Below are 22,429 nucleotides of genomic sequence, written 5' to 3'. Positions count from 1 at the left end.
CTCTTGAAAGATACCTTTGTAAACTAGATGTTTTTTACCTCCAGGCGGATATTGAAGATTGACCTTTGTTGCTTGATTGCTAATTGGGACCTTGCAGATGATGGCTTAAAGTGGTACATTAGGTATTATTGGACTGAAAGGGGTGCTTTTTCCCTTTCCCAAGCCTGTTTCAAAGCAATACTCTGCCACTGGCACCATCTTCAGGCTACAAATTAGTACTGCATATATGAAATGTTCTTTTAAGCATTATCCTTGGTTTCTCTCCATCCGGACCTTGAAAATTCCCCCCTCCTCCCAATTCAGAAGAGAAAAGCTAGTATTGTGCAACAGGCAAAATATCTGTGACAACATGCCCATTTCTGAGTATCGGTTTAATCAGTTTACCTGTGGAGGTTCAGATTTTAATGTCAACCATGTTGCAGCACAGTCTAGCCCATTACTAAAGCGATGAGGAATCCCAGGAGCAATGTTCCTCCTTGTGATTTTGTTTCCTTGGCAGGAGAGCCAGATAGTGTTTGTGTATGGTGTGATTGTTTTTTACAGATAACCAAGCAGAGTGGAGGCATGTAATATTTGTTCCACACATCCTGGTAACAGATCTCCTACCCTATCCAGCCAGGACTAGATTATGAATGTTGCATAATGTTTGTGTGTTACTTAAGTATTGGAGTAAAAATGCATGGAATCAGTCTATTCATAGAATTGTAGGACTACTCTGTTCAACCCTTCACCATGCAGGAATATACAACTGAAGCAGTCCTGAATGATGCCAGTCTAACTTCTGTTTAAAGACCTCAAAAGAGCACTAGAACACCATCCTCTGAGGCTGTCTATTCCACTGCTGAACCACTCTTACAATCAAGAAGTTCTTTCACATGTTTCTGTGGAATCATTTTTTGTGATTTGAATTAATTGGTTCATGTTCTAATTTCTGGAGCAGCAAAAAACAACCTTACTCCACCTTGTAGATAGTATCTCTTCAGATATTTACAGATGGGTATCATGTCACCTTTCAATCTTACTGAAGCTGCAAGGCTGAAAATCAAGTTACAAATCAAGATGCCTGTCCTGCCTTCTATTGTACTTTGCATTTTATTTAATATTTTATTTATTTATTTCTATATCACAACTAACAGAACAGCTCATACACATGCAGGGGGGGCATTTTTGGAACTGCTCCAAGTCTCCAATCATCTTTATCCAGACTTGCCCATATCCAGTCCCTAGATGTGATGTCCTAATCCCTTTGAGATGCCCTCAGCTTTCCCCTTTCCTTAGCTGCTGCACACAAGTACTGCCAGTTCCTTCCCCAATCTCTAAGGATTTTTTTTTGTCAAGTAAGTTTTTCCCTTTAAGGAAATACCAGCAAACAGTTCTGAGTTGATATTAACAACTAATGTGCTTGGTAAAGGAATTTCTGGACAGACATAACAACATTGAAGCAACAATATCATGCAGAAAAATATTGCTTATACAAGCAGTTTAAAAGGATTTAAGTGCAAATTTTGAAAGATATGCTCCTTAAGCGAACCTTGACTCATCCTAGGCCTCTGAAGTCCTGCATTCTCCTCACACTTATCATTTTGTCTGCCTGGAGAGAGCAAAAGGGAAGCGCCAACTGTGCCAAGATCACCAGAAGGAGAGCTTAGAGTAATTCCAGTGTTTGAGCTGCTCCTTCAAAAAAGGATTCGATCAGCTCTTGTTCAGATTCAGCCCTGGGGTATGTCCCTCCCTCCCTGAAACCCAGGGGTACAGATGTAAGGTTTCCCCGTCACCTCATTTTGCTTAAGATTTTTGAACTGCCCCATGCACCACTTGCTGCTCCTTTTGCCTTATGTCATGAGTTCCTCACATGCATGTGTACGCATGCGCACACTTCATTCCAATGTTTGGTCAGAATCATGTTGTGTAGTGTTTTTATGCGACTATGCCAGTGTAGACCATGGCCTATAACACGTCTTTCTACTGGGATAGGGCCCAAAGCCCAAGTTTTGAGATACTCTGGGAAGGCCCTTCTCTCTTTCCCATCCTCCTCACAGGTACATCGGGTGGGAAGAGGAGATGGGGCCTTTTTGAGTTTTGCCCCAAGCTCTAGAATTGCTTTCCTAAAAGGTAAAACTGGCACCCTCCTTGTTATCCTTCAGTAGACAGGTAAAAAATACTAAGTTTGTTTGGTTTCAGCAGGCCTTTGAAGACTTCATTGCTCACAGAGAAAGAGCCTCGTACTTTCTGTTTGTTGCTGTATTTTTAATGGTAAATTTTGACTGGAAATTTTACTGATGGTTTAATTACACTTTTAACTTTCATATATGTGAATTCTTGACTGTATTTGTTTTAATTTTTGTAAGCCGTGTTGAATCCAAAACTAGGAGAAATAAAATGTATAAATCAGGAGGAGGAGATGGAAGAAGTAAACTGATTGGAGCCAGCAAATCTGTTTGCTTTCCCTTGCTACCACTGTACAAACCTGGGAAAATTTTTACCAGTGACATACCACATGCACAGAGCTTTCCAGCCTCTATGTTAATTTGAAATCAATCCAGCCTAATGTCCCTCCACTTTTTGTGTGGTTAGAAAGCAACAGATTTGTCTTGTGGCAGAGATGTTTTCCAGCCCCCATAGACAGCACCTGCCAAATACTCTGCTATGTAAGGGGTTGTATTTCTATATACTTACCTTCTTTCTCATGTTACTTTTGTTCCTTAATTTCTACCAGGTAGCCATTTTCTCTGCCCTTGTTCCCAATAGTTCCCAATGTTTGTGTGGGAAACTGAATTACTCCTTCCTGATGGGCTTATTTGATTTACTGCACCTTTAGCAAGTTTGGGCAAAGCCTGTCTTAGAGTGAGGGCATTTGTGTTCCTCAAAACAGTTGCTTTTCCCTAACTGTCTTTTGTTGTCTCTCTCTTAGGTCTTCCTGAACAGTACTACAGCCTCACATGGTTCCTTAGTCCAATTCTGGGCCTCATCTTCACTCCTTGGATAGGTTCAGCAAGCGACCGCTGCACACTTAGCTGGGGCCGCCGGCGGCCTTTTATTCTTGCCCTTTGCATTGGAGTCCTCTTTGGAGTTGCCCTTTTCTTAAATGGCTCTGTCATAGGTATGCCTGCATTACTTTCCTAGAATTGCACAGTTGGAAATTATCTCTAAGGGTGATCCAATTCAACCCCACTGTCAATGAAGAAAAGTCCTCTACTAGCTGGCTATCCAGGTAATAGTTAAAAACCTCCTGCAGAAGAGAGTCCACCATTTGAGATAGTCTGTTATACCATCAGACTGCTCTTACACTTAGGAAATTCTCCCCTTTTGTACAATTTGAATCCATGGATCTAGGTCCTCCCCTCTTGGGTAGCAGAAAACAAGCTCACTCCATCCCTCCACAAGACAACCCTTATTTGAAGATAACTAGTTTACTGCCAGTTCTTTGATCAAAAAAGTAATAGAAGTGAGACAACCTTCTGGAAATTGTTCCTATTAATTGATGTGGAGGGTGAAACTGAAGTTCTGCCATTATGTATTTGGCTAACTTGGTGTATTGAGGATGTTTCAGCTGTACAAACCAATATTAGGAGTGGCTGATATTGATATGTCCCAGAAAAGACAGGTGTTCAGGATTAAGACCTGTTATGTGGAATCCTAATATCACTACTTAGGGCTATTCCACACTTTATTCTTTTGAAATATACACTAACAGATTGTAAATTCATACCTTAAAAGGTAAAATGTGATAAACACATTTGGGTAGACTTTCATCAAGAAACCATGGTTGGCCCATTCTCTACACTTGGGGATAAATTTGGTGTCCAACTTGGGCTTGACTCCGTATGAAATAACGTTAACAAACATTACTACAGAGAGAGAGAGAGAGAGAAAAAATATACCAGCACCTCTAGGTATTTGACAGCTCTGAAATTTAGGTTTTTCTACCTAACAATAGCAAAAGCAGAATTCTAAAAATGTTTTGCTAGCAGATGTTTCTAGGAAATACATTTTGGGTATATAGTCTCCTTGTTCTTGGCTGTTCAAGTGCAGATAAATTGTTTAAGGGGTTGCAGTCACTTGAAAAGCAAGTCATACTCTCTCAGCCTCAGAGAATGGTTGTCTTTCCCCATTCATCTCTATCCCCTACACTCACAGCAGGGACATCTTGGCCTGAATCTGCACTGCAGAAATAATGCAGCTTGACGCCTCTTTAATTGCCCTGGCTCCATCCTATTGAATCTTGGGATTTGTTTTTTGTTCTGACACCAGAGTGCTCTGACAGAGAAGACTAAATGTCTAATAAAACTACAAATCCCAGTATTTGGTATTTAAAGTGGTGTCAAACTGCATTGTTTCTGCAGTGCAGATTCAGCCCCCCCACTTTTTTAAATGACACTGACCTCATGACATCTTAACAAATAGTCTCAAATGGTTGTTTGCAATTGTGCTTGGTAAAGAGAACTCAAGAACTGATAAATAAATGCCATAAATGGGTGAGTGGATGCATGGATGGATCTGCTCTGCACAAAAGATGGTGGGAAGGGAGAACGAGTGCTCAAGCCTGTCCCTTATCCCTGTTCCAACAAACCACAGATTGCTAGGTTAGGAATGTTAAATCTGCATACTTAACTCAGTGTCTAGCCTAAACCTGCCTTAGATTTCATGACTGAGAAAGGAACTGAGCCTCCAAATGAGGTGCCACTGTAAATGCCCCCCAGCCCCTTCTTTCCCTCCAGTTAGGTAGTCTTGAAGCTGCCAGTGTCCTAAGTCACCACATGCACCTTTCTTTGTTACTTTTTCTCATTCAAAGCCATATTCATCACAGCCCTGGTGGGCTGTGTAGGCAAGCACACCTTCCTATTAATACAACTCTTGCCAGCAAAATGTCAACAGGCGCCTAAACGAATGCAGTCGGCCCTTGGCATGGGAAAACTGTAGGGACCTGTTCACAGGGAAATGTTTCCTGTTGTGTTCTGATTTCCCTTTAATGCATATCTGGCAAACACATCCTGTTTCCAACATTATTTGAAAGGGGACCCAAAAAAAAATCTTTTCACTTTTCCTTTTTCATTTCTTAGAGTGTGACCTAACAGAGGGGAGGGGGGGAGATCATAGCACACACCAAAAACCTGTTTATCAAATGACTGAAAGGGAAAGAATAACTTTTTTCCTTATCCCTGTCAAAACTGTTGGAACAATATTCTAAGGAAACAATTGAAGCTGGGAATTTACTGTCTTTGGGAAATCAACCTGAGAATGAGTCCCATAGTAATATCTTGCTTGGAGAAGGATGCCTTGCGCTCTTTCTGTGCCATTGCCTTGCTGTGGGTTGGAGGAAATTTAATAAGGAGCACATGTTACAGAGAAAACTATTGACCACATGAAGTAATATTCTGGTTCAGTCTGTCCACTTTCCTCAGTACTTTCTATGCAGATGGCCTGTTCCAGGTTTCGGAAAGAATTTAGAGGTGTTGCTATAAAATGAGGGCCAGCATGGTCCAACACGTTGGACTAGAACACTAGGAGATCAGAGTTCAAGTCCAAGTTTAGCCATGGAAACCTACTGATTAACCTTGGGCAAGTCATACACTTTCATCCTCACAGGATGGCAAAACCAACACACACACACACCGAACAAATTCTGCCAAGAAAACTCTGTGATAGGGTCGCCATAAGACAGAAATTACTTGAAGGTTCAGATCAACAAAAGTACCACCAGCAATATCAGGCCATTGCAAATGCTCTCATTTTGTGACAACTTCTAGAACCTATTTTTGAGAACAAGTTGAACACTCTGGTATGTGATAGCAGCCAGGAAGATTTCAGTACTTCTGGGGGTTTGTTGTTGTTGTTGTTGTTGTTGTTGTTTTGTTTGCAAAAGTGTGCTTTCAGAAGTTGTGTAATACTTTTTGAACTCCACCTTACTTGACTGACCTTAACCTGCTTTTTTAACATCTGTCTGAAAAAGGAGGGACAAAGAGGTGGCATCTGATACTTTGCAAGACACAAAGCATGTCAAGGCCAATTCCTTTAAAGTACTTTCTTGCACACATGGCCTGGACCCCAGAGGGTTGAAATAGCCAGTCAGATCGAATGCAGAAGTGTTTACAGCAATCATGCAGGCATCCATTCTGTTAAAAAGATCTATTATCTTCCTTATTGTTGGCTTTGGATTACTCCTTTTCAAATAAAAAGCCACTCTCCTGTTTTGGTTCTGCTTCTCTGACAGGTCTAGCCATTGGAGATGTCCCAGACAAGCAGCCCATTGGCATCGTTCTCACTGTGCTGGGAGTGGTGGTTTTGGATTTCTGCGCTGATGCATCAGAGGGGCCGATCCGAGCCTATTTGCTGGACGTAGTGGACAGTGAAGAGCAGGACATGGCGCTCAATATCCATGCCTTCTCAGCTGGTATGCCTTTTACCTTATCCCGTTTGTCAAATGAACATGGAGCTCTTTCATTTCAGTTTAATATTCACTTTATCCCACAGAGTCAGGGCAGCATTCCTAAACTTCTCCCAACATTGTAAGTTTTGGGTTTTATTTTTCATTTTTTAAATGTTTTACTCTGTCCCTGAGTTGCAGTCTCATCAATCCAAGGTTAAAGGAACCGTAACTGTGATTGGGCATGCCAGGGTTTTTCTTCGGCCAGCAAATCAGAATTGAAAACTGTTTCAAAGAGCGCTTGTAAACTGTGGTTTAATGTGACATCTCAGCAAACAAACATTCATTTTAGTTCCAGAGGCAACCATGACTATTAAAACTGGAGCACTGATGAGATTAGGCAAGGGGGAGATATTTTAAATCAGGTATACGACTTCTGAACTCCTCCAGAGGTTGCTGGACTGCATCTTCCGGCAGCCCTTTCCAGCACAGTCAGTATAGTGAAAAATGGTGCAAGTTCTTCAACAACAATACCTGCCCACCCTTACTCTTAAGTGATTGGACTGCTTGTTTGGGTGCTCAAATCAGCATTGGCTTTAAGCTACCATTAGTCTCAAACCATGGTTTAGTGTGGTGCCTGAAGTGAGCCACTGAGGCTTTCTGCATCCAGCTCCAGTGATTTGTTTGTAACTGTGCCTGTAGCAATGCCTCTTTCACTGATTTTACAAAACAGCCTGAAATTCATGGCTGAGCTAAACAAGTCAGTAACATTAAACTGCAGAACCTTCTACTGTAGATTTGCTTGTGGTATTAAAAATACCCTAAAGGCACTAGAGCCATCTGATCTTGGAAGCTAAGCAGGGTCAGACCCAGTTAATGCTTGGATGGAAACTGTTAGTAAATACCAGGGGCTGTAGGCTATATTTCAGAGGAAAGAACTTGCAAAACTACTTCTTCCTTGCCTAAGAAAGCCATATGAAATTCATGGGATCACCATAAGTCAACAGGCAACCACACACACACATTTATACATACATGTTGTTGTTGTTGTTGTTGTTGTTGTTATATCCCACCATTTTCCCCAGTTTAGAATTCAGTTAAAACAATTGTAGGATACCATGAAAATGAGGCAAGGACAAAATGTCCCAAACAGGAGACTTGTGGTTCGGTCAGCAGTACAAATCTAGGACAATATGCTGCTCATGTCTCCACTAGCCCAGACTCTTAAAACATGAGCATCTGGCCTCTACTAGAGGGCTTTAGAATTTACTTGTGTAACCAAGCACTGAATTGTCCTTAGAAGTCTTGGTTTGGAAAGGAAATTTGATTCTTCAGGGCATGCACAAGCAGCAATTCAGAGAAGCCATTAAAATGAGCTCTGGTCTGTCTGCAACCACCACTTTAAAATGTGTGGTTTGAAGACAGTTGTTGAGTTAATTAGATACTATGTGCCTGAATTACATCATTTATTTGCCCACATGGTGAATGACAGCAAACCAAACATGCCTTCAGCTGAAATAGGCAGATTTGTGTCTTTTTAAAAATATATATTCTGAGCATGTTTGTGGGAGTTATAGTCCAAAAAGTAACTTTGTGAAACTCTATGTTAGGTTAGGAGAGTAGGATAGGGCAAGGAATGCTGTTATCACATTCCTTCAAGTAGTTTCCAATTTATAGCAACACTAAGGCAAACATACCATGGGTTTTCTTGGCAAGATGTGTTCAGAAAGGCTTTGTCTTTGCCTTCCTTTGAGGCTGAGACTATGTGACTTGCCCAGGGTCACACAGTGGCTTTCCATGGCTGAGTGGTGATTCAACATTGGTTTCCACAGACATAGTCCAGTGCTCAAACCACAACATCATGCACTTCTTAAATCCCACTCACCGGTGAAGGTTACTGGGTGACCTTGAATCTGACAGTTTCTTAGCTGAATAACAAAGTGGATGGTGAAAGAACCACTTGTGCTGCTTTAAGCTTCAAGCTTCTTGGGAAAAGCTCAAGATAAAAATGTTATTAAAATATTTATACATCTAATCATGTTAGTTATGGCAGATCATGAACTGAAATTGATCATGAACGGAATATTGATCATGAAGTGATACTGAGCTGAATGGAAAGATAGATAAGAGTTGTACATACCCTGGTTAATTTGGCATGGTGGAATACCCGGGGAAGACACTTGGTTGCAAGAAGGAGAACCTTCTCCATGTTCTGCCCCATCATCCCCCACATCTCCAGTTTTTTGAGTGTCTGCCTCAATGAGCCTCTGTAAGCCTCTTCATAAAAACTCAGCAGGTTTATAGCTGTCTCCTTCTGTTCCATAGGTCTCGGAGGAGCCATTGGCTACATGTTGGGAGGCCTAGACTGGATGCAGACTTTCTTGGGGTCCATCTTTATATCCCAGGAGCAAGTGCTCTTTTTCTTTGCTGCTATCATTTTCTCCGTCTCCGTCGTCCTCCACCTTTGCAGCATTGAAGAAGAACAGTACAACCCTCAGCAGGACAGGATTGATGATGAAGCTGATACCATGTCAAGCGTCAAGCTGAGTGGTGGGAGCCTCCCACCTCTGAACCGGCTAAACATCATCAGTGAGGAAGACCCTTATGGGCACACCATGTTCCCAGATGAGGTCCAGTCAGAGCAAGATCTCAACATGGAATTTCTTGACGTGGACATCGTGCGGAGTAAGAGTGACTCAGTCCTGCACATGCCTGATGCCACCCTTGAAATGGAATCTGAGCTGCTTTTCCTCCATGACATTGAGCCTTCCATCTTTCATGACTCTTCGTACCCAAACACCCCTCACAGTACCAGCCAGGAGCTCATGAGGTCCAAATTCAACCGCCTGTCTGCTTTCCTCAGGGAAAATGAGAAAGAGGAGGAGATGTTACTTGATAATCACTTGAATGAAGCCAAAGTCCCCAATGCCAATGGTTCTCTACCAAAAGATCTCCTGAACGGGAATGCTAGGATTGGCATGAAGCAGTCAAGCACTTCCAATTCCATGCACAGGCGACGGCACATGTTCTACCGCCAGCCCTCTCACACCTTCTCCTATTATGGAAAGATTGGCTCCCATCGTTACCGTTTCCGGCGGGCTAATGCCGTTGTCTTGATCAAGTCCTCCCGCAGCATGAATGACATTTACGACATGCAGAAGAGGCAGCGGCAGAGATACCGGAACAGGAATCAGAGTGGGGCAACCAACTCCAGTGGGGACACGGAGAGTGAGGAAGGAGAGACGGAAACCACAGTTCAACTCTTGTGGCTTTCCATGCTGAAGATGCCCAAGGAACTTCTGCGGCTTTGCATTTGTCACCTTATTACCTGGTTTTCCATCATTGCTGAAGCTGTATTCTACACAGATTTTATGGGGCAGGTCATCTTTAATGGTGACCCCAAGGTGAGTGAGGACACTTATGACATCAGTAGCAAGTGTGCATTATATGTATGTGTGCACAAAATGGGCCAGGCAGGGTTAACATACGGGATGGCTGGCCTGGACTCCTTCAGTTTCGTGTCACTGTCCTTCCTTGTTTCTTGTGTTACCCTTGGTGTGTTTGTGGTGCTGGATGCAAAGAGCAACAGAGATGCATGGGGAGATGGATGAGGAGGGGCCAGCATGAACAGATCCATTTGTGAGCCATGGCAAGGTGCAAATAAACTTGCTAACATGACAGCATTACTGTGTTGCTTGCTTCTAAGAATGAACTGATGCTTCTACATACAAAAAGTAGAATTTATGTCTCAAAAAGTTGGGGCAGTTGTTAATCTTTCTTATTGCCCAGATATTCTGAGGGATGATGTATAAAAGTTACTATCTCCTAAAGAGGTAGTGACACTCCTGGAAACCCACAGAGAAGTAGAGAATAATGGGAGAGTGCCACATGAAAAGAGGTGTCAGGGTCATATCCTTGGCCAGAATTGGTGGAAAGTGGCCAGTACAGATGCTACCTAAACTCTGTTCCCAGGGAACTGATCTGGTGTTATGGCATATACTGGGAACTGTATAGGCAGTGCTCTTTTTCTTCTATGATAGGAAGCTGGATAGATGGCACATGCTGGCATTTTTGGCCTTGGGATGCCTTTTGGTGCTTTATCCTTCAGACTCAATTTCCAAATTTGAAGCCAGCTATAGTTTACGTGCTGATGGAGAGAGGAAGTTTGTTACTCTTTTGCTAGAACATTTGACCTGGGGCCTGTAAATGAATGATACTGAACTATTGAGCTAATTGCTCTGCATACATTGTTTCTGCCACTTAATTGTAGCACAATACAAATTTTTTGAGCAGAAAAAAAAATCAAAGGCCTGTGTGTTAGTGGCATAAAAGGTTTTTTATCTTGAATAAACAGGCATGAACAAACAAACAAACAAAAATTAATTGTAGCAAAATAAAATCAATTATTCTTATATGCTTTTGTTGTTATATGCTGACTTACAGCAACCTTGTCCTAGAGATTCTTAGCCAGATTTATTCAGAGGAGGTTTGCCACTGCCATCCTCTAAGGCTGAGAATGGTGTGCCTTGCCCAAGATCACCCAATGGGTTTCCATCACTGAGCAAAGATTGAAATACTGATCTCCCAGAGGTCTAGTGCAACATTCAAACCACAACACCATGATGGCTCTCTCGTCATAATCTGCTTTTTCTTTGTTGATTTAAAATTTGCGTTGATCTGATACATGCTAACTTTGTTGTTTGTTCTTTGTATAACTGTGTATCCCAGTATATTTTGTGGGCTTATCTGCCTTTGAATAAATCTTTATTGGTTCTCTTGCAGGCTCCTACCAATTCTACTGAACTGTATGCCTACAATGCTGGTGTTCAGATGGGCTGTTGGGGATTAGTCATCTATGCTGCTACTGCTGCTGTGTGTTCAGGTAAGGGATGCTGTAGGAGCAGTGGCATATCTGACACCCAGTTTGAAACAGGAAAGTTGGCAAGATGTTATGTTTCTCTTTGAACATAAATATTGACTAGATATTACCATTTCCCTGGGCAAGGGGTTGGAAACAGAATCCTCAAGCTGAATTCTTCACTGTCCCTCCACCTGGCTGTGCCATCTGGTAGAAGTACACCAAAAGAAACAGCCACTTTGGGAAAGGTTTCACTCTTCCCCACAGTAAGAGTTATGGTTGTAAATTAGGGCCAAGGAAACTCACTACTTACATGATGAATTCCAAGTACAGATATAACAGATGCCATTACATTGCAAGACTCCCAAGTCTGTCTGTCTCTCTGTGTTTATTTGATTTAGATCTTGCCTTTCTCCCATGAATGGGACTCAAGGCACATGAAATACAGGAACCTATTTTAAACTGAGTGAGACCATTGGTCTGTCAAGTTCAGTGTGTAGCCTTGGTGGACTTGTCATGGCTGACCAGGGTTTCCCCACATGAGATTTTCCTGTCCTCAGAGATGCCAGAAATTTGTTCTAGAATCTGCAAAGCATCTCTTCTGCCAGGGAGCTACTGTCCTCTTCCTCAGATTTTGATGCCAGCCTGGTAAACCTCTTCTGCAATAATTCCAACACTGGCCTTTTTTCAGCAGTTGAGTTAGCTGACATGTACCATGCATATGCCAAAACCTATACAGTCTTGTAGTGAAACATAGTGCAGATGGTGGCACTGGGGAAGCGACAGAGAGGTTGGAGCCTCACTGAGGAGGGTAAGTGTAATCTGTAGTGTGTGGGGGCCAGCAGGCCATGAGTGTGGATCATTTGCTGTAGCGTTAACACTTTTTCACTCTTTTTTACAGCCTTACTACAGAAGTACTTAGACAATTATGATCTTAGCATCAAAGTGATCTACATCCTGGGTACGCTGGGATTCTCCATTGGAACAGCGGTGATGGCCATGTTCCCTAACGTATATATTGCCATGATAATGATCAGCACAATGGGAATTGTCTCCATGAGTATATCCTACTGCCCATATGCACTACTAGGGCAATACCATGACATCAAGGAGGTATGTGGCAATTCACCAAACATACCTCTTCTTCTCTGTTGTGTTGCACCCTCTCCTGTCTTTTATTTGATCTAATGCAAAACAAACTAACACCAAGTAGAAGCCAGAAAGAAAACAATCAAACAAAAATAGATGTAATGGTGAATAGTATAGTGACATTATAGTATTGTAGTAAAAATATATAATATAGTATATATTCAAAACACAGAACTTATTCATGAACAATATACCAAGACAGCTGCATAATAACTTAGTAACATGCCATATAACACGTCAGAAAAATAACTAACAGTTATTTAAACAGTAATTTAAACTTCAGTAGTTTAAGCCTCAATGTGGCAGTCCATAATAAACAACAAAGTCAATAGACTCATTACAGCCCTTTTCTGCTTGTAGAAATGCCAAACATATACAGTTCTCAATTCATGCATCACTGGCAAAAAGTAATGACTAAAATAAAGGTTGTAGCAAAGATAATATAAAGCTGTAATAGACAACTACGTACCTCTGGTAAATGTACAGATAATAACATTTGCCTCCAAAATCTTCAATAATAATTAAATAGGAATAATATTCCCATAAATGTCCAAAAAATATGGATATAATATTCCAGACACCAAAGATGCTGACTGATGTAAACATCTTAGTATATAAAATATATCACGTGAAATGTACAAAAACAGAATATAAACAGATATCATCTACTTACCACCTCACAGATGTTTAATTGTTTATTTTCTTTCTCACTGGCTTCTAGCTGATGCTTGTCTGTCTTTATTTGATACAGTGAACTGTGGTACTAGTACATTCTACACTTGAACCAATCTAGGCTGTGGTTCATAGGATAGGGCTTCTAGCATGTGGAATTCCTAGTCATCTACTATTCCCCTGCCAGATCTTCTGCAAAGGTTTCAAGGAAAGGGGGAGGGAAGCAAACAAGTCAAGGAATTCCTTGATAACTGCCAGGAGATCCAGCTGCATTTGACTAGAAGCCAGGCTTGCCCCTACCATCGGGCAGAGCTAGGCAGCTGCCTTTGGCAGCAGACAGTTTGTTTTTTATTTGGTATTTATCCTGATTTTAGTAGCCAGAATGGGGAATGTTACTTAGGGAATTTTCTGTCTCATGTGTCAGAGTAACTTGACTTTTGCCATTTCAGTAGTTTTGTTCAAAGGTATTAAATCTATGGTTAACTTAATTGGATTGGTATGTTTGTATTTAATTCTTCATATCTGCTTTTGTCTGTTTTCCACTTTGAGTCCTGGTTTTGGAGAAAAGGTGGAATATAAATAATAAAATAAATAATAAAAAATTTATTTGTATACCGCCCTTCCTGTGATCAGGGCGGTGAACAGCACAGTACAAATACATATTTCCATATACAAATACAATAAAACAAACTATTAAAATTGTTTAAAAACCCCATCAGCCAGCTACCATTGCTGTCGAAAAGGGGGAGACTAGCTGGAACTTATGTCGGGAATGCCAAACGGAACAGGAAGGTTTTTAATTCCTTCCTGAATTGGGCCAGGGAGGTGGCCGAGCGGAGCTCTATGGGCAGCGTGTTCCAGAGGGTCCTTGTTGTGGAGGCTAGTCTAGCCCCTGGGACCCTCAGTAGTTGCTGCCCAGATGTTCTGAGGTTGCGGGGCGGAATGTATGGGGAGAGACGGTCCTCTAGGTACCCTGGGCCCAAGCCATGTATGAATAAATAACAACAACTGGGCTGATTTTGGTTACCATGAACCTTGACTTGATCAAGGAAAGGGGATGCCACTGCTGGATCTACCTTAAGCAGCAAAATGTGTTGGGTCAGCCCTGCCTAAATGTTCCCAGTCACTGGCCAAGATTCTGCTTGGCACATTGGGCTGTGATAGTTCCACACACAGAGAACTAGGCTGCACTTGTGCTCTCAACACCCCCTGGACCCAGTGTTTAGTCACTGCAGCCTTCCACAGCCATTCTCTTGCTGGTAAATGGCAAAGGGTCAGAGGAGCATGTGGCTATTTCCCTGTAGCCAGAACAGATTAATTGCCTCATCTGTGAGATCCACAAAGTTCCCCAGAGGTCCCTGTAGATTATGTAATCATTCTGCCTCTTGCTGTGGAAACATACTGATGCTTCTCTGATAACCCATCCCACTCTGCAGCAGCCACAGATTGTTTATGGGGGCCTGCAGTGGCTAAATGGTGAATAATCGGGAGGCTTCAGTTGATGTGGAAGTTGAAAGAGAATACCAACCTCTGGAATATCCACACACACAAAAAAGCAAACTTAATGTGGATTTATACTTGCATATGCTACTAACAAGATGCCAGTTTGGGGCTGCTAATTTTTTTAAATAAATAAAAAATGTATTGCTAAAGGCTCAAATGTTCCAGTGCAATGTGCTTCAACCTCTGAGTTACAGCATCTCCTTTGTCTCTTTCAGTATATTCACCACAGCCCTGGAAACTCCAAGCGAGGGTTTGGCATAGATTGTGCCATCTTGTCCTGCCAGGTCTATATATCCCAGTTCTTGGTGGCCTCTGCCCTAGGAGGAGTCGTGGATGCTGTGGGCACAGTCCGGGTCATTCCGATGGTTGCTTCGGTAGGCTCTTTCTTGGGTTTCTTGACAGCCACTTTCTTGGTGATGTACCCGGATGTTGGCGAGGGTTCAAAAGAAGAACAGAAGGGACTGACCCCTCCCAATGTGACTGAAAGCAATGGCACTGAGGAGGAGGAGAAACCACCTGTGTTAAAGCTCTCCCGAAAAGAAGTTGCTGTGTCAGAAGTGGAAAACGAATCCACTGTTTGAACAAGTTGCCATCATTCACACACATTCCAGGCAATTCAGGTGCATGAATGGGAACATTGTCAGAAGCAAAAATCTGAACTTTCAAGAGACATCATTGTCTTGCGGCAATGGATTAAATGGTTCTTCATGCAAAAACGTAGATGAAATTCCATAGTGCTAGGTAGCCTAGGTTGAATAGGTAGCTTTGATGCTGATTGCTTTCTCTACAATCCAGAAAAACATCTTTCTTAGAGGTATTTTTAATGAAGAGAAAACACACTTGGGTTTCCTGTAAATAGACAGGAAAACTTTCTACTTGCACATGGTTTTCTGGTTTGTTTTGTTTTGTTTTTAAACCCTCACAACATTTTTGTCAAAAACATCAAATGATCCATTTGAAGGACAACAACAACAAAAATCATTTTTTAGATCGTAACGGGAGGAAGCAACGCTGGCTGCAGCTTTTGCAAAGAAACTCCTGGGTTGTTGAGTTTTTTAATTTAATTTTTTTGGTTTTGGGTCTGACCTCTTTGGACCTTGCAGTTATAGTAGGAAAGCCAGTTTCATTGATCAAATTGTGCATTAGAGAACTGATGCAATAATAAGTGAGCAACAGTAATAGTTCTTATTTGCCCCCTTTTTGAACCAGAGTCTGTATTCCATTTTTTATTTTATTTTATTGGTACAACTGGTATTACTATTCCTGCATCTGCAGTAGTTATTCCAAAAATTGATGTCAATTTGTTATTCTCATTATTATTACTACTGTATTCAAGCCATTTAGAACATCTGTTCCCAGTGGCTATGGCTCGCCATTGTTTTTAGATCATGGTCTGCCCACTGTAGATCTGGGAAGGCTTTGGCAGTTAAGAAGACCTTTGGGCAGGCCTCAGGGGGCTTGTGGAGTTTTAGGAAGCACCAGTGAAAAATGCTGTGACCAGATTGACGACTGAGCTGGTCAAATTTGAATATTTTTCTTTTCCTGTATTTCTTTTCCTTTTTTCCTTTTTTTTCATGGCATTTAAAAGCCAATCATCTCTTTTGTGAGGAAGCTGCTTTGAGTTGGGGGGAATCCACATTGTTGGTTTCTTCAAATGTGTTGTGAGGGTTCCCTTGTTTAGAAGGGGTCATCGATTGCACTTTTTCTGAACTCTTCTGGGCTGGGAATTGTGATAGTTGGGTTTTAAAAGAGAGTCTCGCTATGGCAAGCTAATACCAAAGGCCTACCTCTGATACCACAGCCTAGAGTGTGTGCATGTGTGGCTATGTTGCTGCTTGTTTGTTTGTCTATTTGTTTAAAATATATATTATCTTGAAACAGCTTTGGGCCTTAAGAGAAATCCAACACTTTTTTTCAAAAAAATGCTGTATCTTTTTCCTTTGTCTAGGAGTCCTGTGGCTGGAGGCATACAAAACTAGATCCCTGTTTTCCTTTCTCAAGCAACTCCTTAGCCTCTTAGCTCCTTTGCATGTTTCACTTAACAGTGGTTTCAATACAAGAATAGGAATACAAAACCAAGGCTGCAGATTAAAAGGAAAGGGTTTTGTTTTTTTCCAGCAAGGCCCAACTCGTTGGACTCTTAATACAATACCAGGTCAATGCTGAGAATGAACCTCCTGTTAGGTAAATGTTTTGGGGAAGAAGGTCCTTAGAAACTTCTTCTTTGAAGAAGAGCCTGTCCTTGGACATTTCTTGATGCCTGCAGAGAATGCAGCATTGAAGACATGGCAGCCAGTTTTCAGGCTGAAGGTGGCAAATGGAGGACACTTTTGTGATACTTCTGCTGCCTCCAATTCACTTATTTTGGATGCATTACTTTAAAATGCATGTCTTGAACCATGCTGCAAATATAATAATTTGAAAGTGAATATTCCTCCCTCTCCCCCCTACATATATATATATATATGTATTTCAAGATAAAAAAAAAGTTTTAATTACTTGAATTGTACTTAAAAGAAGAATATGTATGTTTTTCATAGCTAACCTGATAATCAGCTTGCTGGCCTCTTTGGATAGTTTGGCAGCAGCTTCTGTTTGTTCCTTAGCTGTGCTTTTCAGACCCACAATTTACATTTTTACCTCCATCGCAGGTGAATGGATTTCTTTACAGACCAGTGGAATTTCGTAAATTTTCATTTTGTACAGGGATTTTTTTTAAAATGATGTTTTAATGGTCTAAGGAAAAAAACTCAAGTTTTTTTCCCTCTCAAAATTTGGAACATTTCATTTGAAACTTGTTTTTCAAAGATCACACAGTCTAGTGAAGAAATCGATGTTGTATAAGATCTTTGATTTAGGAATATTCTCACCTCCATTACAGGTTAATGGTCTTTGCAACTCCTAACTGCAAGACAGCCTTTGTTTCACCAAAGAAGCGGCTGTTTCTTTGAAAACCTGATGGATTCATTGAAAATAGCTGCATTAAGCATTAAATGGTACCATTTCCCAAAAGGATCCTGTTTAGTGGCTTCCCGTGAACAGATTAAAAATAAGATGTTGCCACCTCTGGCTTGATCCTTTCTCACACTGTGGGGTTTCTCTTCCTTGAAGTCTGTTTTTCACTCAATTCAGTGTCACTCAGGATTGTTCAAGATTAAGAAATCAATTGCTGGCTTTCCCAGATTTGCCTGCCCAGAGAACTCATATCCTTTCCCATGGTAAGAGTTGATCCAGGCAGGAGGCCCCACTCTTTCTTTGAATCCTGTAACCCCAGTCTTCCTGAACATTGTTTGACAGTTGCTGGATCAGCCATTTTAAGGTCAGTATCAGTTCTACCAAAACCTGGATACCAGCCCTGGGGTAAACTTTGCACAGGCAGGAGACTGTCATGTTTTGGTAACTGTCTGATCTTCCTGTACCTTTGCTGTTAAAAGAGGGTTGCCAGAAGTGTCGACTTCAGGACATCGTTTTGTCAGGGTTTCCTTCTCAGCTTTTAGAATTCTTGGCAGAATATCTCTTCCTATTGCTGGAAGTGGCATTTTAGGGACAGTGAAAGTGTCTGTTAACTTTCAGAAGGTGGAAATATCAGGAAGATTACATGGATGCTTCCTGTACATTCTGCAAAAACAATTTAGGCATGCTGTTATAGGTTCACAGCCCAACTTGGAACATAGTTGTAGTTCAGACTGCATCAAGATTGTTTTTTTAATGTCTGCCTCTGTCATGGAGTTGATAGGCTTGAGACTTCTCAAACAATTCTGTAATTGTGTAAGTATACTACACATTTAGATCACTCGAATAGCACTTTTAACTGTTCTGTCTCTCACCTGTGTAATTGTTGGATTTTTAGTTTGGTGAGGTCTTTATAATCTTCTAATAGGAAATTCTAGTGCTATAGTTCATGGAGGATATGGACTATAGAATGGAGTAGATTTTTCACCAAACTACAAATCCCAGGACTACACAGGATGGAGCAGTAGCAGTTAAAGTGGTATTAAAGTGTTACAATTGCAGTGTAGATACACTCCTGGTAAATATCTCATTTTCACAGATACTTTTGAAAAGCAGTGGCAGGTGAATAGCAGTTTGTTTAGCTCACAAGTAATTGTCCTTGATTTTAAATTTAGCAATATTTTATTTATTTTTTATTTTCACATATCCTATTTCCATATTCAGAGATCAACCAGATCTTTGGGCTGCCTGGCTTTCCAACTATATTTCACACTGTAAATCAGTTCAAGTGTCTGGCTGCTAAAGTTCGATCTCTTGGATTGTATATATTTTAAGATAATAGAATTATCCTTTCCTTTTTTTAAAACAAAATGGAAGAAATGGATTTCTAATGACAACATCCAACCAGACTTAAAACAAGTGTCTACATTTAAGAATGATTTGGTGAGAGAAAAGCAATAATCTTTTTGGTTGTTGTTAAGAGATCAGTTCTTATTTGCACATGGGGATTTTTACCCAAATAGCCTTTCTAATATTCTGATCATTCCCTGACTGATCAGAGTTCAAGGTGATAACCAAGGCACAGAGGCACCTGATTCTCCTCAAAAAAAGGTTAAAGATTGGGATTTGTATTAGGGCTTTTTCGTTGAGGCCCTTTCTTGGCCATGGTGCCTTGAAAAGATCTGAAATATGGCCACTGCATCATTGGATTTGTTAGAATCCAATCCTTTGTTAGAGATTGCTTCTATGTTCTTCATTTATGGCTTCTGTGGAGAAACATCTGGTCCCCATGCAGTTGGGGAATGGTCCCCATGTGGTTGGGTTTTAAGGGGACCAGCCTTTGACTAGGCTCAAGGAAAAGGTCAGCTGTCCTGCCCATTCCAGTCCCTTGCCTTTGAATTCACTCTGCTGAGACCAACTTGCAACGTCAAGGTCTATAATTCAGAAATGTGCTGTCTGGTTTTATTGCTTCATCTGATTTTGCCTGCACAGAGAGCCATAACCTTAGAAGATCATCCTGTTGCAGGTCAAAAGCTGTCTTCACTCATTTTTCATCATTTTTAAAAGAGGCGTCTTAACACCCATTTAAGGCCCCGCTTCATGTTGTGACAGGGAGAGTGCGGCACAACCGTGTTCTTAGTTGGGAAACCAACTAAGGCTGATGGATACCTCCACTCTGAAACGCTTTGGGGTAGCTAAAACCCAACTCAGGGTTTCCATAGGGAATGGCGGCTGGCAGCTCCTATGCCAGAAGGGTGACAAATCCACTCTGGTTGTTAGCCTGAACCTGTCAAGGAGTTTTGCAGGATGCTGAACTTTGTTCCCAAGTCACTGAGCCTGTTTCAAAGATGGAGTTTGGCACTTTTAAAATTAGACTGAAATCAGGAGCAGGTACCACCTCATTGACACCACTCTCCAGTGTCCCTTGCTCACAGCTTAATTTGGGAACTTAGTATCTTTGCCATTCAACCTTGAAAACCCTTTTCCTTATTGAAAAGGGAAAAGAGGGTAGACCCAAAGCGCCTTCCTTCCACTGCAGCCATCACTCTTCATTGCAACATAGGTATTGTGCTTTCCTTAAGAGTTTTCTGCCACCTGCTAGCAAGATGCACCCAGCTGAAACCATTTGTTGCTTCGTAAGGACGATAAAACCCTGCATGGCTCCCCTGCTAAGCACATGTAACGTCTTAAGTACCTGAAGTGTCTTTTGTAGGAAAGGGTGGGGGGCAAGTGATTTGGCTTTTAATTCATTTACAGCTATCCTTGTTTTTCTGTTAATAGGCCAAATAAATGTAACCGACACCAAATGCACAGAAATGGAAAAACAATGACTGTGTTGTGAAATAGAAAAAAGGGATACCAAATTGGTTTTTTTTTGGGGGGGGGGAATCTTTTCCTAACTATGTATTCTTAAACTTGCAGACATAGCAGCCCTAAATGGTGATTTCTAGAAGGAACACTAAGCTACAAGAAGCGAGTCCATTTACAGGGAGAGATGGACTACCCAGAGTTCTATGTTTCTGTGTTGCATCCAGAATGAAAGTGTTATTGGAGATGCACCTTATACTAGCATATTTGTTGTACCACTGTTGTTGTGTGTTTGTGTTTCTTTTTCTTTCAATGTAAGGTCTCAGCAACTAGTAAGGAAATTGTAGGAACATAAAATCCCATACTGCACCACATCCTCCTGGCTGAAGAGTCCAGGGGCTCATCTTGGGCATGTTGTCTGAGTGGAGCAAATTTGCTAAATAGGACACATGTGCTAAGAAATTATTTAGGATTTGCAATCCTGGTGTAAGGATGACTCAAAGAATGATCTGTAGTTACAAATGAGTACCTGATTTGTCTTGAGGGCTTTTCTTGCTTAATTTATCTGAGGACTGGGTAATTCAGAGTTTGCTTCCGGTTCATGATAGGGGTGACTCATTTTCTGGGCAGCTTTCTGTAAAAAACATTTCATGGGATAACTGCCCAGATAATAATGTTCCCTGCGAGAAAAGAAATCAGGATCCCAATGCAAATTCCTTCATGCTTCAGGACAATAGATAATTCATTGCATTGATCAAATCTAAAGATGATTTCAAAATGTCTAGCTTTTTCAGAAAATGAGAAGCCTCATTGAAATGCTGTACCCCTGTTAGCTTGAATTAAGTGTTAATTTTGAAACATGGCTTTTTATTCAGTATAAATCTAACATCTTACAGGGTAGTATGATTTGATCAGTATAACTGTTCCAAATTGAATGTTTTGCTTTAATTTCTACTGCAACATGAACCTGAAACCTTCTTGGTAGCCAGATGGCCAGCTGAATATTAAAATGCCTCATCTACTGAAAAGCTGCATATATAGGCATCTCATAATGAAAAGTATAAGTAAATATATATGTATATATATATTTAGTTCCATTGTGGACTGGCCATAAGACAACTTCTTTTTTATCAACTTATTAAGTTGGGGCACTATACTAGCTCTTGCTGAGTTTAGCAATGTTTATAAGCGTGTGTTAAACACATAATGTTTCAAGTTTAATGAAGAAAAAGGGATAACAAAACAGAAATGTGACAGATGAATGTGTCTGAGTGGATTAGATGGCATAATGTTCTGGGATTTGATTTCAACACAGCTTTCTTTTCTGGTTTTTAAGTAAAGATTTGTTGCATGACAAAATAGTTTTAACTGTTCTGCACTTTTGGTCTGTTTGTATAATTCTTTTTTCCATTTATGGATAGAAATGGCTGAATGTAGAGATAAAAACAAAAACCACTATTTCACATTTTTCATGTGTTCAATCCATTGTTCTACAGTTCAATCTTAATAAATATTTCAGTATAAACTGGTGGATTGGGTTCTTGAGTTTGTGGACATGAGAAAAACGACGGTGCAGTGCTTCTTGCATGGAATGCTCATAATGTTAGTAGATACAGTACAAATGTATGTTTTACCCAGTTTCAGGCTGTTGGTCTGTCTGTTCCAACCTTCCCCAACTTAGTGTTCAACCCATCTGGAGGACACCAGGTCTACATGGGTCAATTAAACTAGTTTCCCTGAGCCCTTACCACAACTGTCTACATAACACAGGGCCAAATCACTGGTTCAAGTGTGGACTGTCTTTGCAAATGAAGGCCAATTCCACAACAAATCTGCCCTGTCTCTGCCAAAATAAGTTGTTTTAAAAAAATCCTCACCTTTTGCACCGGATTTTCCAGGAAAATCCAACACATTCTGTAGCAATGCCAGGCAGCTGTTTACACATGTGTTTCCACTGTGCAACCTGATGCCACTGACATGAGAGTTGCTCCCTCATGAGGTTGCAAGTAGGTGCCCAGCCATGTGATCATCACCATTTTATTTATGGCCTTCTGTTTGATGCTGGATACCTCATTTCTGACCTCAGAGGGAGCAATTCATGCCGGTTGCATGTGTGGATAGCT

General features: G+C 41.0%; 1 protein-coding gene across 4 annotated transcripts in view; it reads left to right on the top strand.

Moving 5' to 3' along the window:
- The window catches only part of SLC45A4 (solute carrier family 45 member 4), a 163,200-nt gene extending 141,319 nt beyond the window's left edge, over positions 1-21,881 (top strand). For all 4 annotated transcript variants that reach the window (XM_089518046.1, XM_089518048.1, XM_089518045.1 and 1 more), the window contains 6 exons: positions 2,912-3,100; positions 6,212-6,391; positions 8,690-9,768; positions 11,147-11,246; positions 12,124-12,335; positions 14,762-21,881. In XM_089518046.1, the coding sequence (XP_089374172.1) occupies positions 2,912-3,100; positions 6,212-6,391; positions 8,690-9,768; positions 11,147-11,246; positions 12,124-12,335; positions 14,762-15,127 (2,126 nt within the window). In that variant the 3' untranslated portion in view covers positions 15,128-21,881. The remainder of the gene's footprint in view (positions 1-2,911; positions 3,101-6,211; positions 6,392-8,689; positions 9,769-11,146; positions 11,247-12,123; positions 12,336-14,761) is intronic.
- Positions 21,882-22,429: the final 548 nt, after the last annotated feature.

This window comes from Sceloporus occidentalis, unplaced genomic scaffold, assembly GCF_023333645.1.
Source record: "Sceloporus occidentalis isolate IW3139 unplaced genomic scaffold, rSceOcc1.0.p SCAF_3, whole genome shotgun sequence".
In the NCBI taxonomy this organism is placed as follows: Eukaryota; Metazoa; Chordata; class Lepidosauria; order Squamata; family Phrynosomatidae; genus Sceloporus; species Sceloporus occidentalis.
Note: the sequence above shows the minus strand (reverse complement) of the source record. Positions and strands in the feature narration are given on the sequence as shown.